The 21,011-nt window shown below is 37.8% G+C and overlaps 1 protein-coding gene across 1 annotated transcript in view; it reads right to left on the bottom strand.

Moving 5' to 3' along the window:
* Positions 1-21,011, bottom strand: part of LOC126236695 (graves disease carrier protein-like) — a 179,255-nt gene that overhangs the window by 28,538 nt on the left and 129,706 nt on the right. Inside the window, exons 5-6 of the mRNA XM_049946198.1 lie at positions 18,406-18,562; positions 17,606-17,747 (exon numbers count right to left, since the gene is read on the bottom strand). Of these exons, the coding sequence (XP_049802155.1) occupies positions 17,606-17,747; positions 18,406-18,562 (299 nt within the window). The remainder of the gene's footprint in view (positions 1-17,605; positions 17,748-18,405; positions 18,563-21,011) is intronic.

Below are 21,011 nucleotides of genomic sequence, written 5' to 3'. Positions count from 1 at the left end.
GGGGGGGGGGGGGGCAAACAACTGGTATACAGCACAGATGTATGTCTCTAGCTTCACATTCATAGAACTACAAAGTGTGGCACTGTTCGTTGGTATGGGCACAACTTGTGCTGGAGAAATCAAATCAAGGAAACATCCAGTTTAAGTCAACTGATCTATTGCTTGACAATCAAGTTGTGGGACACAAGAGAATTTTGAGTGTGGATCACCTGATGAAACTGTGAAATGGTATTGAATTCTTCACATACTCTCCAATGGACATTAACTAAGTTGATAGCACTTGTTAAATCTTTAATGACTGAGATTAATGTCCTCTATGTGCAGTGGTATGCTGTGTTGTGTCACAAGTGTGTGTGTGTATTTAAATTGCAGCTGTCAAGACATTTTTTTAGACAGCTGCCAGAGGTGCTCTTTCATTTTTTTAGGAATGTGCTTATTCTTAGTCTATTCACTATTGTTTTCAGGTGTGTATTACTGACTTGGTTGTTTGGTTATGAGATAAATGGAATTTTTCATGCTTTCTCAAGGGAAGATTCTACTTATGTAAAACTTCTCCAACATTGTAAACTCCCAGTAAGTTTCCTTCCTCTGTAAGCAATAAAGTATTTGTTTGTTCCTGTAAGAGAGTTTATATTTCATATGCTAACCAGGCTAGACCTTGACACATGCCACTACTTGTAACCAAGCTTTCAACTGATGCACTAGATGTGATGGAACTGTTGGTTTCTAGACTTGATGTGCATTTACTGCTTTCCTGGCTACATAACTCCATGCTGGGGTTTGTGCAAGTGGAGACCAGTTCCCATTATGCGGGGATCACAATGGATTCTACAAATAACTAGACCATCGGTACACTGCAGCAGAGACTGAAGTTGTGATAACTGTGCCACCTTCAAAAATATTCTATGAGAAATTGAAGATGGAATTGATTTGTAGAGCCTCTGCATCTCAGGAACAGCAGGACAACATGAAAGTTTTGACTGAGGAAGACATTGGTGACTGGAAATCATCATAGCATCTACGGCACTTGAGAAGCAAGGTCAACACTGACACAGCACCCGACAACTTGCTACATGCGCTATGGAGTAGTCACCTATCAACTCAAATAAAGGCCATGAAAACATCGCAAACTGATATGCTCTTGGGTGCAGTGGCCAATTTGGCTGACAAGATAATGGATGCAATGATGCCTGCCTCATTAAGTGTAGCGACTCTTGGAGCTGATTTCCTAGCACACTACCACCAGCTACCAGACATGGCAAACATGTAAACTGTCCACAGAATCAAAGTCCTGATAGATTCAGTGCTCCAAAGCAGTGCAACACTGCACATGGCCAAGATTGTGGAAGTGGCAAGTACACAGGGCTACTGCAACAAATTCCAGTCATGATGCGACTTCATGGGGCAGATAAGGATATTCTTCACAACATAATACACTATATTAAAACAACTGATGAACCACCTGTCTCAAGTATACCCAGACATTTAGCTCCTGACTGCTTAGCCATTTGAAGATGCAGAATTTAACCCCACACTGAAGGAAGGTATTATTCATCTGTCCAATAACCCATGGTCATCTCCTTTGCACCTTGTACCAAAGAAATGTGGTGTGTGGGGTCCATGTGAAGACTGTCATGCACTCAATGCCTGGACAATTCCAGACCGGTATAAAGTGCGTCTGTTACAGGATTATAATTATGCTTCATGTGGTGCAACAATATTCAATGTACTTGATTGTGCTAAGACATTACTTGGATCACAGTGGTGGAAGAAGATATCCCAGAGACAGCCATCATCACCCCATTTGGGTTATTTGATAGCTTTTTCATGACATTTGGCCTACAGAATGCTGTGCAATGATGGCAAAGATAAATCAGTTCAGTACTGCAAGGTCTTTCTTTCTGTTTCACCTACCTGGATGACATTCTTGTCTTTTTTCCATTACATAACAGCAATGAACTGAGTCTTCAAGTGATTAGAACAATATAGCATGGTTCCGAACACAGCTAAGTATGTATTTGGTCAGTCACAAGTTAACTTCTTACAGCAACAGACATCATCTAAAGCAGGGCTTCCCAACCTTTTCAGCTGGCGGACCCCTTCTTCAGTCGAAAATCCACGGCGGACCACTAGTCAGTGAAGAGCACAGTAACTTCAAATTTCAGAGCGAAACCCGTGGGAACTGAAAGCTTCTTAATGCAAGTGCCATGTTCCCAATGACCCCTCCCCTCGAAGTATCAATAGTCTTTGGTTTAGAGATGAATGAAAACAACTTGAAATTAACAATCCAATTTGAATTCCCATTGTATCCAGACACTTACTAGTGGATTTACTCACTTTGTTCAAAACACTATAGCCTGATTAAAATTACTTGGTAATTGAAATTTCACACGATGGAGCTGTCTTCCTCCAAGAACAATCAACGTCACATCCAAACTGTCCGCTGTTGACAAGTTGCCGCTTATGGTCTGTTCACTTCCATTATTTGGCTACTGCTGTGTAAGGATAGGGTGTCCATTTCATTTTCATTGAAAAAGGGGACATTTAAAATAAATTAGAGAAAAACCTGGGACAATGAAGAAAAAAAAGGGACATAAATATTGTATTGACTAAATTTAATACACATACAAGTTTACCTTTACAACGTGCACTCAGTGATCCCAGATCCCTTTTTACAATTATTCTGCCACGCTATCACCATACTTTTCACTTTTATGTACTTTATCAAGAAGTGCATTTTCGTTTGAAATTGTATCATAGAAGTCAGTACACGATACACCATTAAAGTGTGTTTTGACAATAAGCAAGGCCCTCACTGTTTGAACTTTCATTCTGATTTTTTCATCTGACCACAAAGAGTTCCTAACGAAAACACACGTATCACAGCAGCATTTGACCCAGGAACTGCCAGACAAAACTCCACCAAATGAATCATGTTTTCATGTTAATGTTTTTACTTTTGAAATAAGCAAATATTTTACACCACGTTGCACTAACACTTTCTTTGTCTCCTTCTTCACTTTTTATGAAGTTATGTGCACATGAAAATCATCGAACAGTTCGTCATCTTCAACAGGAAAATTTGGTACAATACTTTTAACAAAATCACAAGAGTCCTGAATATCCTTCCACTGTAGCTCCTTTTCAGTATTAATCCGGTCAAATGCTTTAAAAGGTGTGAAAAATTGTAAATACCATTCGTTAATATACTCAATGCAAGAGTCATAGAAGATGTCAGCATAAATATGAAATTGTTCTACAGTAATTTCACCCTCTTCTTCCAGCTTTCTTAGAGTCTCATGTACAAAGGATGTGAGAAATCTTTCAGATTTTCTACATCGTAATTTTCCCAATAATTTGTTTATTTCTTGATAAACTTCCACTTTTGTGATTTCTTGTTTCTCAATACATTTAACTGTGTGGAGAAAGGTTTTAGCTGGCTAACAAGAAAATGTAGAAGAACAATAGACACAGGCTTATCAAAGAATTGTTTAAGGGTAACAGGACAGTTATCAAGGGAAATGAAATATGCTTTCAAAGCAGGAAATATCTCTACAATTCTTTCCAATACTGGTAGCACAGATAGCCACGTTGTCTTCCTGTGCCCAACTACAGTTTTGTATTCAGTTTCAGTAAACTTACAGAATGACGTCAGAGATTCAACCCTTACTGCATATATGTGGAAATGCTGGTAGATTTTCTTTGCAATTAATTGGCAGTCGATGGGTAGGCAATCTGAGCCAGCTTGTAAGAAATTGTGCACCACATGTGCTGGACAGCCAACACCTACTATATTATTCACTGTGTTCTGGTGCAGTTTATAGAACAAATTGTTTTTTCCTTTCCTCTGCTTACCACCAAAATTGGTGTTAGTGTTGTCTGCAGAAACTACAATCACCTTTCCCTCAAGATCACATTTCTTTAAAACCTCCAGCACATAATTCTGAAGTAAATCTGAAGTTTCTCCAGCTAAATTAACCAATTCGAGCACTTTCACCATGATGCCATTTTCAGAGTGAAAATACTTGATGAGGAGAGGAATCAAATCAGGATGATTCGATGTATCAGTCATTACAGAAATGATTCGAGCACTTTTAATTTAAAACCTGCTGAGCTGCATACAGTGCAATAACATTTGAAATGATTGCATTACATTTTGTGTGTCCACATATCAATTTAGGATTGAAAAGTTTTTTAACAACTGCTGTAGTACAGTCCATTGACTTAAAGCTGTGGTTATGCATTGCACTGTGGTATGCAAATGTAGCTTCTTGTGCTGCCAACTGCCTATCCATTTCTGTTAGTGATTTTAAGTTTACATAGTAGTCACTCACGCATTTATTTGCTCTTTTCGTTTCATCACTCATGCAATGTTTCTTCGTCTTAATGTGATTCACAATGTCAGACCTTCCACCATGACCAATAGAAAATTTTGACCTGCACAATGTACATTCTGCAGTTTCTCCACTACCAGTGATAAAAGGAAACTCGCTTTTTATATTGCTGTTAAAATAACACTTTCGTTTTGGCATAATGAAACAGTGATTGCACAGTGCAAAACATTAACAGCGTGGTGACGAAAGCCAGAGAGCAAGTACCAGTGGTGTAGAGCATCTCTGGACCGAAAGGACAGATTCAGTAGATCGATTTAGAAGAGAAGAATCTTCGTTGTTATTCGTAGCCTATAGTGCGTTTAAAATTACTTGTGATTTTTGACAGTTCGGTACATGTTTGCGGTATACTGAAAGTCATCACACGCTCCCTAGCTTAAATAATTGCACAGTTAATAGCAAGTCAAACAACCAGTAGCGTAAAATACTCTAGCCAAGGGGAATCATAAAAAAACGGGACATTTGAACGTCCCCAAAAAAACTTTCGGGACAGCGGGACATTTTGGTAAAAAATGGGACTGTCCAGGGAAAAACGGGACGAATGGACACCCTATGTAAGGAGCATGCATATTTCATAACAGTCGTGTGTGTGTGTGTGGGGGGGGGGGGGGGGGGGGGTGTTTCGTGAAATCCGAAGAAAAATGTTCAAATGTATGTTAAGTCTTCCTTTGGTCGTCCTCCCTCCTCATTCATTTTAACTGGAAACTTCCCTTGTTGTGAAGGCAATGGAGAAACTGCACCCTTCTTCAGTGATCCTCACTTCAGCCACCGATCCATGTTAGAAGTAATAAACTGGTCAAAAATCGACTTATGAAATAGGTAGTGCACTGACAAAGCAAGTTTAACATTTAATGATGCCTGGGACTGCATACGTGCCAGTGAGCGCTGTGATTGGTCGACAAAGCTCTCTCCGCGCATGCATAGAAAGTTTCAGCGTATCTAGCGCTGTGAGCCGGGGCACAAACGACCCACGTATTGCTGCTAAACAGTCGATCAGAGGAGCCGCATTCTCCGGCACTAAACTGTTTATGCGTTCTCACCTATGAACCACAAAGGCTGCTTGGGGATCACACGAAAAAAAAAAAAAAAAAAGTGATGAATTTGATTTTCACATTTTTATTCAGTAATTTTACTCTTTATTTTACACGATTTGGTGAAAGGTGGACGCGGACCCTATAGAAAGAGCAGGCGGACCCCTAAGGGGTCCGCGGATCACAGGTTGGGAAGACCTGATTTAAAGGCTTGCTACCATTACCTGAAAAAGTGGAAGCCATTTTACAAACTGCTTGACCAGATACAGTTATAGAATTACATCACTTCCTAGGCATGCTCAACTTCTACTGTTGACATCTGCCTTGCTCGGCTGAGCTACAAATACCACTGATCACAACACTTGTCTGGAAGTCTGATTCAGTGGATGCATGCCATGAGTTCTGCCTTTGAAGTGGCTAAACAGAGCATGGTGGATGCAGCATTCCTCATTCACCCTGACATGGATTAAACCCTCACACTACTAGTCAATGCAAGTCAAACAGCTATTGGTGCAGCCTTACAGCAAAAGTGGAGTGCATATAATAGAGACAGTCTTACTATCTACGAGGCTATCAAGTACTTTTTCCCACAACTGGAAGCTAGACAGTTTACTACTTTCATGAAACTAACTTATTCGTTCCAGCAAAACAACAACAATTGCTTGCTCCACCAACATAACCACCTGGTATTCATCACTCATCTCAGCATGGGCATCATTGCCTTTCTCATATCAACAGCATCTAAAGCACTATCAATTTCACTCAAACTACCAAAGCACAAGAGAATGACCATGGAATACAGAACCTCTTGAAGGAATCTTTATAACCCTTGGAATTGCGATTAGTCAATGTCCCTGGTGCAGATGTCAAACTGTACTGTGACTTCTCAAGTGGAAAACCTTGTCTATTCTTGCCTACTACATTCTGCATGTGCACATTTGAAAGCATGCATAATCTGCATCATCCTGGCATCAGATCAACATTCCACGTAGTCTTCCAGTGATTGGTTTGGCCTAGAATGCAAAAAGACTGCCAAGAATGGACTTGTACATATGAAAGTGATGATGATGATGATGATGATGATTAGTGTTTTAGGGCGCACAACAGCGAGGTTATCAGCGCCCGACATATGAAAGTGCCAACAAAGCAAATTTTCCTGCCATGTGTATGTATCAGCAGTGGACTTTCCTGACACAACTACAAGATTTACACTTATGTAAGTCAACATTGTATGCCCATTGCCTCTGTTGAATGGGCAATGTTATATTCTCACTACTATTAACCATTTTACTTGCTGGCTGGAAGCAGTGCCAGTTTATAATATCTCTGCAGATACCTTAGCCTTCGCTTTTGTTTCAAGCTGGATTTCTCAATTTGATGGCCCACTACATGTCACAATAGACCATGGCCTCCAATCTGACTCTGACCTGTTTGCTCAGCTCAACAAATTCTGCAGCACTGTTCACCACAAGGCCATAAGCAACCATCCAGTGAGTAACAGTATGACAGAACAGTGGCACCATTCTCTAAAGGCAGCACTCGTGGCTCACAAAACAAACTGGACCACAGCTGTACCAATGTTTTACCGGGTCTAAGGAGTACTTACAATCCAGACCTAGATTTCTAGTCAGCAGATCTAGTTTAAGGCAAAGCTCTGCAGCTTGCAGGAGAGTTTGTAGACACACAAACCTTCCAACATACTAACCACAACTTAGCGTGATTTTGTTCATCAGTCAAGGGTTTGGCCTTCACAAGTTCACCCTCGCACACTTTGTGACATGACAAATCTCCTAGCTGTATACATTGTGACCTGTAAACATGTACATACATGATGCTTCATATGGATGGCATCATACTCTCACTTCTACAATGGCACACAGGTCCACACAGATTCCTACAAGGGGGAGCACTCATTCTGGACCTCTTAGTAAATGGCAGCTTCTCTATCAACCTTGTCACATCTGCATATGTTTCCCAGGAAGTACTACTGACTGATGTAGTGTGGCTACAGCCCCATTTGCCAGCACCAGCACCACCACCACCACCACCACCACCAGCCCTTATGCCCCCTATCACAGACCCTCTTTCAGAATGCACAACACAATCATGATGATGCTTGAATTTCCCAGGATACCTTGTGGACTGTGCTCCACTTCCCCCGAGGGGGCTAGTTTAACAATCTAGGTTACAGTCCTCCTTGTGCAGTGTCAAATCATGTGAGCATGTGTTTATTTACATTACAGCTGCTAAAACATTTTTTGCACCAGCTGCAAGAGGCACTATTTTATTACTTAGAAATGTGCTTATTCTTAGAGTGGTTCACTACCGTTTTTAGATAGTGTATTACCAATTTGGTTGGTTGGTTACTAGATAGAGTTTAATGTTTCCTCGAGTTAAGGTTCTTCTTGCATAAAACTTCTCCAAAGCCGTTAACTCCCAATAAGTTTCCCTGCTGTGTAAGTAATTGGTATCTGTTTGATCCTGTGCAAGAGCTTATGTTTCATATGTCACCAGGCTAGACCTCCACAGGCACTACAAAGTCAGTTGGATGGCATTTGGGCAGCCAACCTGACCAATCTCTGGTAAGAGAGCTTTTAAAACCACATGTGACAAAATGGGTAAAAGCTAATGGAGGGAGACATTTTGATGGATATCTTCTGCTATCTACTGGGGCACATTTCCAACTGCCAGCCCACTCCCCCTCCCCCACCTTCTATTTTTAGTAAACATTCCAAGCCAAGTGAGACTGCTTATGAGCACATAGTTCATTCAAAACAAAGTGTACCAACAAACCAGATACAAATGCAGAACATAAAATGTTATTCCCTGATTAATGAGTTACTGCAAAAAGAGGCATCAGCTGCATGGGAAATACTACTCCTCAAAACATTATTTGAAAAACAAGAGTATTTGAAACCAAAACAAACTACTATTAGGCTTTAAATTTGCCAAAGCTGGTTTAAAGTCCTGCAAAATGAAAGATGGAAAACACATGTGGTGCACGTAAACAATGCATTGCCATTTAAAGTTTCTGATTCTGAATGTTTCTCCCAATCACCTACTGCACTGACAAACTTCAGAACATTTTAGATGATACGTATATTCTGTACATGAAATACAAAAGAGAAGAAAACATAGTAAGCATAGTGTTAATTAAAAATATTTACATATTCTCTTTTATAAATAACTGTGTATACTCAAATAACATTAACCTTCAAGCACTCCATAACTATTCAGCACAGGGAAAAATCTGCCCGCTTAGCTATTCAGTACCTGGTAGCAACTGGAGTACGGAGCACTCAGTGAAAGTAGACAGATTAAGCAATGAAAACTCAGTGTTCAAGACAGACTATACCAAGTGTGTTCACAGCAGTCAAAAAGTTAATGGAAGGGAGTCTACCAAGTGAAATAATATCAAAACACAAATACCATCTCTTAACAACTTATGCAGGTTAATACATTTCTAGTAACATACCGTCTGATGTAATGTCAGCAGAAATAGCAGCATTCCAGAGAACCAAGAGGACACCATGAATCATGGAAAATGAAAGACAGTGTGAATAAGAAAAGACCAACAACACAGATCTACTCAAATAAGAAATTAAAATGTTAAGTAACACATGCCACCCATGCTTAAATTTTTATATCATGCTGCTGAAATGGACATTAAAGACTTTACTGGAGAATAACTAAACCAGTATATACAAAAATACAAACATAAAGAGTCAAATACTTATACCACAATATAAACAACATTTCTATGTGCATTTCATTTTTGTTTAACTCACAGATTAGATAAACTGATGCTTGTCAACAAAATGTAGCCTACACTACAATTTATCAATCTTTGAAAATACAATATAAGTGGAGAGATAAGAAAATCTACTCACCAAGTGGCAGCAGGAGTTCATACACACATGTAAAGGTTAAGGAAATATGCAAGCTTTCAGACCCAGTGGCCCCTTCTTCTGGCAGAAGGGCTGAGGAAGAAGGAAGATTGGTGAGGAAGATCGAGGAAATCAGAAGAGTATGGAAAAGTCATCGAGAAACACAGTTCAGGGGGTCTTATGGGACAGGATGAGAAAGAAAGACTGATTTTCAGGGACTACACTAAATGATATTTGAAAACCTGAGAGCTTATTCGAATCTAGCACTGCCAGACTTTTTTATTTTATTTTTTTTAACCCTGTTCAGTTGGGCAAAAAAATGGGATTTCATGTTTTTTACCTGGGACAAATGAGAAGCACAATTATTTTTTTTATATATTTGTCTTTATTATATTTTAATGAAGAATGTGTAAGTTTCAACATGCTTTTGTTTGATTTTACATATTTAAAAAATCAGTGTGGTTATAATCATAATTGGAAATGGTCATTAATTCACTTTTCATCAAATCTGGGGTGTATTCATTTTGTGCTTCACTCCATTTTAAATTTTAATTCCATCTGTGAAAAATCCTTTCTACGAAGCACTTAGAACGAGAGATACTAAAGATGAGTGATAAGATGTAAAAAACATTAGAGATTTCATTCTTGGTAAACCATTCCATGATTTTCTTCCATTTCTCAATCACACACTTCTTTTTGTTATCAAAAGACTCCCATGTCCAGGCTTATTTTAATTATTTGAAATTCCTCATATAAGGAGTCCATGGTCAGATGATTGATCCTTGAAAGTTATACAGCTTTTTCAAAATTGTCATAATTTATTGGTGATTTTAAGTTTGAAAACAATATCCTGGAAAGAATTTTTTCTGAGAAATTATATCATGTTAGCAACTATTTTACAATATTGGTGTATAAGTGCAGAAAATTGTTCCAAATAGATTGTTTTGTATTTGGGCTTAATTCATCCATTATTTCTTTTGTTTTACTTCTGAAAAAGTTGTGTTTAATTCTTTGCTCAGTCTTTTCACAAATCCCTTGCATTTCAGCATGCATCTCAACAACTTACAGAGAATCTGATTTAATCTTCTTCATTGTTGTTTCTACCAAAAATATAATGTTATGCAAAAATGACAAATACACCAAAGTTTTTTTCCCTTCTTCTCCACGTGGGATCATTTTCTCTATGATATGCGGACTTCATTGTGGAAGTTGAGAACAAGAGTTTTCAGTCCAGGTTATGTTTTCAATACTCTTTTTGACAGCAAGACCAAGAGATAAAAATCTTGTGGTAACATGTTTTGTTATTTCTTCCCACTGCATTTCACAGATCTACTGAAGTGATTGAAAATTTTCAGTATCAAAATTTCTACATCCACTTCCAATCTATCAGTGCTGTATTTTGCAGCACTGTGGAGAACACGGACGGGACAACCAGCTTTGGCAATTTTATCATTTTAAGGTAAAAGAAGTGTATAAATGGAATAGTTTCTGCTGCAGTTTACAGTAGTAGTGTCAGCAGCAAATGCTAAAACTTTATTTACATCCAATCCACCCAATAACTTCAAAACTTTATATTCACATTCATCACTACATTCTACAAATTCCAGTAGATGGTTTACAACCCCAGTATCGTAATCTAAGAATTGTATGCAAATTGGAAACATTTTTCTACCTTTTTTTTTGTTTGGTACCTGTCACTACAGAAAAGTATAGATTTTCTCCTTGGATGTTCTTTAAGATATTTTTAACAGATTCTTTGGCCAGTACTTCACATACAACAGCTTACACTTTTGTTCTTCCATAGCTAAAACTTTGAGCAATTTTTGAATCACTACATAATGTGCATGAACAATCCATACTATTGTAATTAAGAGAATGCTTTACCATGTGATAAACAGATTGGAGTTCTTCAGTAGTAATCTTATATGTCTCTGAGACAGATAGTTCAGGCTTTGAGAAATATCTGTATAACGTACTTGATGCTCTATTGTTAAAAACGTCATGTGACATTTAGTAGATGCATGTTGTTTTACATCAGCAAAGCCTCCATGAACACACAAGAAATCTTCATTGCATTGGCGACAGTATGCCTTGTATGAGTTTTCGTTTCCTTGTATTTACCAGGAATAACTATTTTCCCAATTCAGATAACACTTCGTAAACCTGTTCTCTTTCTCAGAATTTCTTGATGAATTATCTGTGTCACTGTCACTTAAATCACTCATTTTGTTTATAGCTTTAGAAATTATTCACAAGTGTAACTTGTTCAACACGCAGCAGTTCTCACAAAACAATGAGCGAAATCTTAAACTAGAATGACAATCAAGAATTGAATTAAAAAATCCTTGCAATATTGTAAACACATATTGGTAGAGCACTTAAAGGAATTAGCAAATGAATGAAAATGTTAAATACAACATTGTAGAATGAATATAATAGAGGGAAACATTCCACGTGGGAAAAATATATCTATCTTTGCCTTTTAATATGTCTGCTTGTGTCTGTATATGTGTGGATGGATATGTGTGTGTGTGTGTGCGCGCGAGTGTATACCAGTCCTTTTTTCCCCCTAAGGTGAGTCTTTCCGCTCCCGGGATTGGAATGACTCCTTACCCTCTCCTTTAAAACCCACATCCTTTCATCTTTCCCTCTCCTTCCCTCTTTCCTGACGAAGCAACCGTTGGCTGCGAAAGCTAGAATGTTGTGTGTATATTTGTTTTTGTTTGTGTGTCTATCGACGTGCCAGCGATTTCGTTTGGTAAGTCACATCATCTAGATAAATTGTAGAATGAAAGTGAGATGGATAATAAATAAATAAAATAATGTAAAACAAGCAGACAGAGGCAAACAGAGATACATGGCACCATGCGAGAAGTTGTGAATTGGTGAATATTTCCTCCCCCCCCCCCCCTCTTGCCCCAGCACTATCAAAGACTGACAGTTGAGATAGTATATAAGAGGTGCCTGACAGTGTAGCATGTTAGATTTTGCATTGATAATTGAACAAGGGTGAAATACAGGACAAAGTCTGTCCCCATGGGACATTTAAAATGATGCCAGAAATATAGGATGTCCCAGGAAATATGAGACATCTGGCAACACTATTCTAATTCCACGCAACTTTCTTTGATACTGACTTCATCCTCACTGAGGGTCAGCTACACACTTATTTTCACGTTAAACCAACTGACAAGCAACAGTGCTTTGATTTTGACAGTTGCCATCCTTCCCAATGCCAGATGCAGACTTTTTACACAAATACACCACCATTCTCATCTCAGCCTTCACTGGACATAATTACCCAACCAGCTAGTTCAAAATCAAATTTCCCAGGCTATCACATCCAACCCTTGTACTGCTCATACTTTCAAAAAATAGCTTAGGAACACACCTCTTGTCACTCAGTATTATCCAGGTCTTGAATGAATAAATCAATTACTTCAACAAAGCTATGGCTTCCTCAAATTATGCCCTGAAATGAGATCCACTCTGCCTGACATTTTTCCCACCACACCTAAATAGCTTCTTGTCACCTTCCCAATCTCTGCAATATCCTGGTCAAACCCTATGCTCCTCCTGCACCCATTTCCTTATTCCCTACCTCATGGCTCCTATCCCAATGACTGTCCCAGCTATAAGACTTGCCAAATGCACCCTCCTACCACCACCTTTACAAGCCCTGTAATTGGCAAAACATACACTATCGAAGTGAGAGCCACCTGTGAAATGACATGCCATGTATTAGTTATGTTCAGCCTTTTACATTGGCATGACAACTGCCAGTTATCAATCAGAACAAATGGACATAGACAGTGGCTGTACACTGGCAACACACAATATCCTAATGTAGAGCATTATCTACAACATGACACTCAGGACTTTGGTGTCTGTTTCACCACATGTGCCACTTGGTTTCTTCACACAAACACTAACTTCCCAGAACTCCACAGGTGGGAACTGGCATTACAGTATTTTGTTGCTTCTTGCCACCCACATGACCTTAATTTACATTAATCTCTTTGATCTCAGCATTTCTGCTTGGTAATTAATTCTTTCTTCAGTACCTTTTAGTCTTCTGTATCTTATTTTCTGACCTGTCTATTTTCCCTATATCCCACATCTACTACCTACAATGTACTTAGCTTTCCACTCTTATCAATTCTTGCATGATGTTTTGTCAGTAATCTCTGTATTGTGTATTACCCTATCTTCTACTTCCAAGCCCTCAGATTTTCCAATCTCATCTGGTGCAGTGCCCAACAATCAGTCTTTCCTTCTCATCCCACCCAGTAAGTCTCCCTTGACCAAAGGTTCTGGATGACTTTTTCAAACTCTCCCCACTTCTGAAAACTCACCAGATCTTTATCTTCATCGCTCTTTCTTCCCCTTCAAATCTTCTGCCACTGTCTCTGAAAGCTTGCAAATTTCCTTATCCTTGATACAAGTGTGTTCTCCCGTCTATGCTACAACTTAGTATCATTCTATAAGGTTTAGTTACATTCAGAAAATATATTTTTTAAACAACAGATCGAAATTCAAAACACAATGATTTTGATTTAACTTTTATACTTGGTAGTTGAAATCAGTTTGGGTTCCAGAGCACTGTAGGAATATGTAAGCCAATACTAACCCTACGACATATCTCAGAGGACAGACAGAAAAAAGGCAAATCCATGTTTCCAGTATATGTACATTTATATAAAGCTTTTGATGATGTTGAATGGAATCCACTACAGAAATTCTGAAAGTAGCAGGGGTAAAATACAGGAAACAAAAAGTTATCAACAACTTGTACAGAAATCAGACTGCAGTTCTTCACATCGAGGGTCATGAAAAGAAAGCAATAGCTGATAAGGGAGTGAAACAATGGTGTAATGTATCCCGGATGTTGTTCTATTTGTACACTGAGCAAGTTGTGGGGAAAACCAAGGGGGAATTTAGGAAGGAAATTCAATTTCAGGGAGAAGAAATAAATATTTCAAGGTTTGCTGATAAATGTATTTCCCTAAACGGCAACAAATGACTCTGAAGAGCAATTGAATGGAATCAATAGTGTCTTGAAAAGAAGTTATAAGATGAATATCAATGAAAGTAAATCAATGGTGGACGAATGTTGTCTAACTAAATCTGAAGAAGCTGATGAAATTATACTAGGAAATGAGACACTAAAAGTAGTAGAAGAGTTTTTTTTTTTTATTTGAAGAGAAAAATAACTTACAATGGCTGAAGTCTAGATAAATAAAATGCAGACTAGTGATAGCAAGAAAAGCATTTCTGCACTTCTGAAAATGAGAAATTTGTTAAAATTAAAGGCAAGTACTTGATACTTGTCAGGTGTGTGGGCTTGTATGATAGTGAGACATGGATGATAAACTATTCAGACAAGAAGGGAATAGAAGCATTTCAAATGAATACCAGATTAAGAGATACTGAACTGAATTGGAAATACAAGATATATATATGGCAGAACTTCATTAAAAAAAGGGATTGATTGACAGCTTTCATAAAGAAGCATCAAGGAAGTCCATGTGGTGATGGAAGTGGGGTGGCTAAAATTTGCAGAAGGAGACCAAGGCTTGTTATAGGAAGTAGGTTCAAATGAATGTAGGCTGCAGGAACTATGCAGAAATGAAGAAGCTTGCACAGGACAGACTATAATAGAAAGCTGCACCAAATCAATCTTCAGACTGAAGAGCGCATAGACAACTACCACAGTTCTTCTTCTCTTAAGATCACATATCAAAAGAATGTTTCATTTAACAAACTTCTAAATGTTTGGCTATCAGCTGCCAAAAGGTCACTTAGTCTAATTTAATAGACATGTCACCACGTACACTCCAAATCCTATATGTGGTTATCCAATAAACCCATTCATTACAACAATCTGTAGACCAGGTGTGGTCAAATAATGGCCTGCGGTCCACATGCGACCCACTAATGATTTTGTTTTGTGGGCCACTAAGACAGTCAGAATTTTTATAACACAATATTATGTTCCCTGAAAGACAAAGTTAACTAATGCATGCAACTCTTTTTAAAAGGTGCAGCCCTCCGATAATCTCTGCCTCCACAAAGTGGCCCCCCACACCAGAACTATTGTCCATCCCTGGTGTGGACAGATCACACTACTTCTTAAAGTTGTAGTATACACTATGTGAAGAATTTAGAGGCACCGGCAATCCACAGTGAGAATTTCATTGTGTGTACTACTTCCTCTTCAGTATTTTTGGGTGCGGGGTTGTTAAAAAAGGAGAGTTGATATCAAGACGTACACCTGTCTATAAAGGAAAATGCCAAAATAAAGGTGGCAAACTCTTCAAGATCATCCTTGGAAACTGCTAGGGTGCTCCTAGGAGGTGATGCACAAGAACAATATGTTCTCTCTGTGAGAAGTGATTGAATACTAATGAGTCATGAGCAGTCATGCCTACAGAAACTAGCTCAAATCATAAGACATTAGATGTCCAGTTTTTGACATGTTAGGAAACAATTAGACTCAGCCACCTTTACATTTTCATCTCTCAAAACTACCCATTCTTTTTCTATTGTATTCCTTTCTGCCATTTCATTGAATCATTGTTTAATGCTCCCTTCAAAACTCTCCACAGCCAATGATTCTTTTAATTTATCCAGGATGCTCCTCTTTAACTTCCTACCTTTTTGAAATTTCTGCAGTTTGAACCTGCATTCCACATTTACCCTCGGACATGATTTGCAGCTTAAAATTTAATTCCAAATCTGTTTTACTCTATCTGAAACCTCCTTGTGTCTCCAGGTTGTTTCCACAATTTACAACTTTCCTTCCTGATTCTTAAACAAAGCAACAGGAATTACTAAATTCTGCTCTATATGAAGTTGTACTAGGTTGTTTCACATTTCATCCCTTTCTCCAGTCCATGTTCTCTTACTACTTTACCTACTACTGACTTCCAGTGTCCCATCACAATTAAATTTTTGTCTCTTTTAGACATATTGAGTATTTTTTTATTTAATTTAATTTTTTATCTCATCATACATTTTCTCCAATCTCTTCATGATTTGTAAATCTAGTAAGCATACGTGTCTTTGATCTGTGTTTGGTTGTGGCTTTTGTCTCATCTTGGCTGTTATGATCTATTCTCTATGCTGTTCACAGTTCTTTACCTTGCTCATTATTAGACCTATTCCTGCATTACCCAACTGAGTTGAAGTCCTCTTAGTCAAATTGTCATACCTCACTAGTTCCCACTATATCTAACTTCAACCTGTTAACTTCTCCTTTTAAATTCTGTAACCTAATACTCTTTCCAACCCATAGAATGTCAGATTTGTTTTTCTAACGACAGCACCCTCCTGAATTGTCCCCACCTGGTGATCCAAATGGTCTACTATTCTGGCTCCAACTGTTTTAATTGTTTAATCATACTGCTTAATGAAATTTGAAACATCACTGTTAGGGGCCTGCTAGAGCTGCTGGATTATTATTTTCTCAGTCAGTTACTGAAAAATGGCACTTTAATACGTGTGAATATGATACTCATTAGCTCCCATGGCCTAAGACTTTATTCCACTTTTTGTTGTATAGTCATTTCCCACATCCTTATTTTATGCCTGCAGTAATGGGATACTAACTTACACCAGTCTTATATGATCATAACACAAATATTTACAAAATATCCATTCCAGCAATTATATTATCTGGACATCAGTGAGAACTACTTTTTTATTTTACATATTTCTACATTAATGTCTATTTAAAATACTTCTCCTTCTCTTCTTTCCATTGAGTCCCACAGAGTAAAAAATGTCAGCAACAGTAAGTAATGACAGTACCTTAAAAACTGTGCAAAGAGCAATTTAATGAAATAATATTGACCTCAGAATCTTAAGTGACATGTTTCTTCTGTCAGTTCACTTTCACTGTTACCTTTACAGTATACTAAGTCAGTTGAGAGTGAACATTTTTTTTTGAAAGAATAGCTTATTCAAAAAGTTCTATATATCTCCAGTTTAATGGTGTCAATGAAGAAGTTGTATAGAAAAAGATGTTCAACATAAATGCTATACAAAAAGAGTGGCTAAAATTTTACAAAGGTCATGCGATATTTGTAAACTGCCAAATACATTCCTTTTATCCCTATTATTTATCGTTCACATACACCTCTACAGTATAATAGAAGTGATCATTTCTGACAAATATTTGTATATAATTATGAAATTAAAAGTAATGTTTTAGTCTCAATTAGTAAATACATTGCATCATGCAGTAAACTACAAAGTGAAGTTGACCCATAAATATCAATGCTCTGCTACAAACCCAAATTTCCGTGTATCTGGATTCATCATTGCTAACTGCATCCGACGCCTTGTTACATCCAGTGGGTATGACACTGACTGTGCCACAGCTCCAGCTAAACCTCCACATAAGAGCTTTGCTGGCACAGCCAAAACAAGGCCACCTAGTCACAAATTTAATTTCATTTCAAATAAAATGTATTATTACAAAAATTGTTTCTCTGCAATTGACTGGTGAAAGTCTCACACACACGCTCACACAGACACAGACACACACAGAGAGAGAGAGAGAGAGAGAGAGAGAGAGAGAGAGAGAAACAGTGGCAAACTGTTATTTCTGCTATCTGGTAAATGCTATAATGAAAAGGTTTTAAAATAAAATAACTCATTGAACAATGCTGTGCAGCCAACAGCTGTTACCTAAAGAAAGATAACATTATATAAATATTATAACATCTTGGCCACTGTGAAACTAATGTGACACCAAAGTTGATTCTGGGTACGTAATTCTACAGAAATTTAATATTTTTCAGATTTAAGCTCTATTTTTGACAACAGAAGGGATACAGATGTCTCAGAATGCTGACTGCCATAAATAAACATACACTTGCAATTTGGAAAGAATTTGCAACATCTTCAAAATATTTCTAGAGGTCAGAATTCAGTCAAACAGTATGTTATGATTGTGATACAAAAATATCACATATGCCTGTATTTTCTTTCTTCATCTTATTTTTTATATTGATTTACATATCATTCCTCATCCCAAAATCAAACCAATTAGTCTACATGAAAGTTAATTGGAAGTTGTGCTGCAAATACCTGTGTTGCGAGGGCACGGTTGACAAGTTACATTAGGAATGTATTTCATGCAGAGGTATTTCAGCTTCTCAAAACAGTAGAATGAGAATCCAGCATATGGGACCATACCACATAATGTTGGTACAAATCCTCGATACAGTGCTCTGATGCCACCTTCCTGAAAAAAGTCAACTTACAGTTATTTATTCCATTATCATAAGTTTCTTTACAGTTAAAATTTTAGGAAGTATATTAGCTCAAATTTATTATACATATAGTTACTTATCGTCAGAAGTCACTGAACATTTAAATGATATCATTTTAGAAATTTTCTACCCATTTATAATAAATCCATCATATGTACAGGTTTATAAGCAATCCATGTCAATTCCAGAACCCATCACAAAAAAAAAAAAAAAAAAAAAAACTTTTTGCATTGAAGTGACTGACTAAGCTGTGTGTTGTAGCCTGAGTCAAAGAAAGGAATGTGTAGAGAGATGTTCATACATGCAGTCACATGTTATCATTCCAATGTCCTATCCAATCTCTCAACACAGAGTGTGTTTAGAACAACTGAACTAAGACAGACTTGAAGTCAAAATGGCTCTTTCCAGCAGGTAAAGTACTTGTTCCAGGTCTGAGGGTACACCATCTGTTGTAATGTGCTGGTATTTGTTATTCATTCTGTTTGTACATATAGCCTTCCACCTTGTGCAAAACATTTCTAGTTTGAATGTTTTTGCATAATTATTGTATTTTAAATGTAATGGGTGACTGAAAGTAATGATAATGTAAACGGCGTTTAGATTGTTAATAGCAGGAGCACAATAGTTTGTTGAGCACAAGCTACCTATTCAGCGCACTCCACAACTCACTAATTAGATGCATACTTGCTAGATAGATGCATATTTGTTAGTACTTTGTACTATGTTTTAAGTACCTCAGTAGTGTTTTCTGAGGTGTTTCTGTCAGTTACAGTTTAATATGAAGTTGATATTCCTTAAATGTGTTTCTGCAAAATCTGGTTATGTACACCACTATTCCCTTATCTTTCTCCTAGTTCCAGTCTCACATCACAATGAAACCTGCTGTGAGTAATCTGTTCCGGCCCAGTAATGGTCTCACAATACTTGTCACCATTAGTAAAACCCCTATCAAAAAAAATGTCACGATTTCTGTCTACAAAAATCCATTTCACTTTAATGAAACCCAGTGTATCCCATACCTCATTATGTCAGTTCACATGTAACCTCAATTTTTAAATGACAATCATAAACACTGATTTAATACTCAGTATCATAGCATTACACAATAATGTGACTTAGGTAGAGATAGAAAAATAGATTGTACTCAGTTTTCCTATCATATTTATTTGTTATGCTGACTAATGTATCTGTAGAGATACATCCTTTTTGTGCCTCCACCACCTCTTTCACAGTCTTGACTCAAAATCATGGATACAAGTACACCAATGAGCACCTTATTACAGAAAATTCACCACTAGCATCAGGTACCCACTTTCTTCTTATAGTGCCAGTGGCAAAAAGCACATAGTACACAAGACACAGCAATGATGAGCTACAATCAACAATTACCACTTCTCAGCAACTTATCTTTACAAAGGGAATTGAATCTGGATTGAGGTGCAAATAGCCTCTCAAGATGCATGACCACCACAAGCCACAAGTTGCTGGATGATACATTGTCTTGCTGAATCAAAATTCCTATGGAGCAAGGTAGTAAAATTACTGTTGAGCATTAAAATCACACAAATGTTAGAACTGATAATCCAGCAGAAAAGCACTTGACTGGACACCAAGGGGTCACACTACTGAATCTCAGTTGAACCTTGGATTTTTCAGTCTACGTTTTAACGTAGCCTTCACATCTCAGTGATGTGAGGAACTGCCAGAAATGGCATGTGGTTCGGATCCCATGTTAAACTGTAGGTTGGACAACTGGGGTAGGTTAAGGACACACAAGTTACCGAAGTGGCGTCCAATTGAAAGACCTGCACCAAGCCAGTATGCCATACTAAATCATCATCATCATCATCATCATCATCATCATCATCATCATTATCATCACCAACACCACCACACAAACATATTGTGAAGGGCAATAAGAATGATGCAAAATGTTCCATGCACCTACATGAGCAAAAACTTTATCTTACATCAGAAGATTCGTTACCTCATGCAACATTTTACACTCATCTGCTGACATCATATACCAACATATTCCGTGTCCTGGTGGCCATATTAAATGCATTTGCAATAGTGGTACTTCTGCATTCATGCTTATGTCTCATATTCAGTCACCAAGGATACCAACCTTTGTATCTCGAGGTGAAGAGATTTTTTGAATATGGTTCATGAGGATTGCATGCCTCAGTGATACAGATAGCCACATCTTAGGTGCAACCACAATGGAGCGGTATCTGTTGAGAGGCCAGACAGAAGTGTGGTTCCTGAAGAGGGGCAGCAGCCTTTTCAGTAGTTGCAGGGGCAACAGTCTGGATGACTGACTGATCTGGGATTGTAACATTAACCAAAATGGCTGTGCTGGTACTGCGAATGGCTGAAAGCAAGGGGGAAACAACAGTCATAATTTTTCCAAAGGGCAAG

Source organism: Schistocerca nitens, chromosome 2 (genome assembly GCF_023898315.1).
Source record: "Schistocerca nitens isolate TAMUIC-IGC-003100 chromosome 2, iqSchNite1.1, whole genome shotgun sequence".
In the NCBI taxonomy this organism is placed as follows: Eukaryota; Metazoa; Arthropoda; class Insecta; order Orthoptera; family Acrididae; genus Schistocerca; species Schistocerca nitens.
The sequence above is the reverse complement of the archived record's forward strand: the minus strand, read 5'-3'. Positions and strand labels throughout refer to the sequence as shown.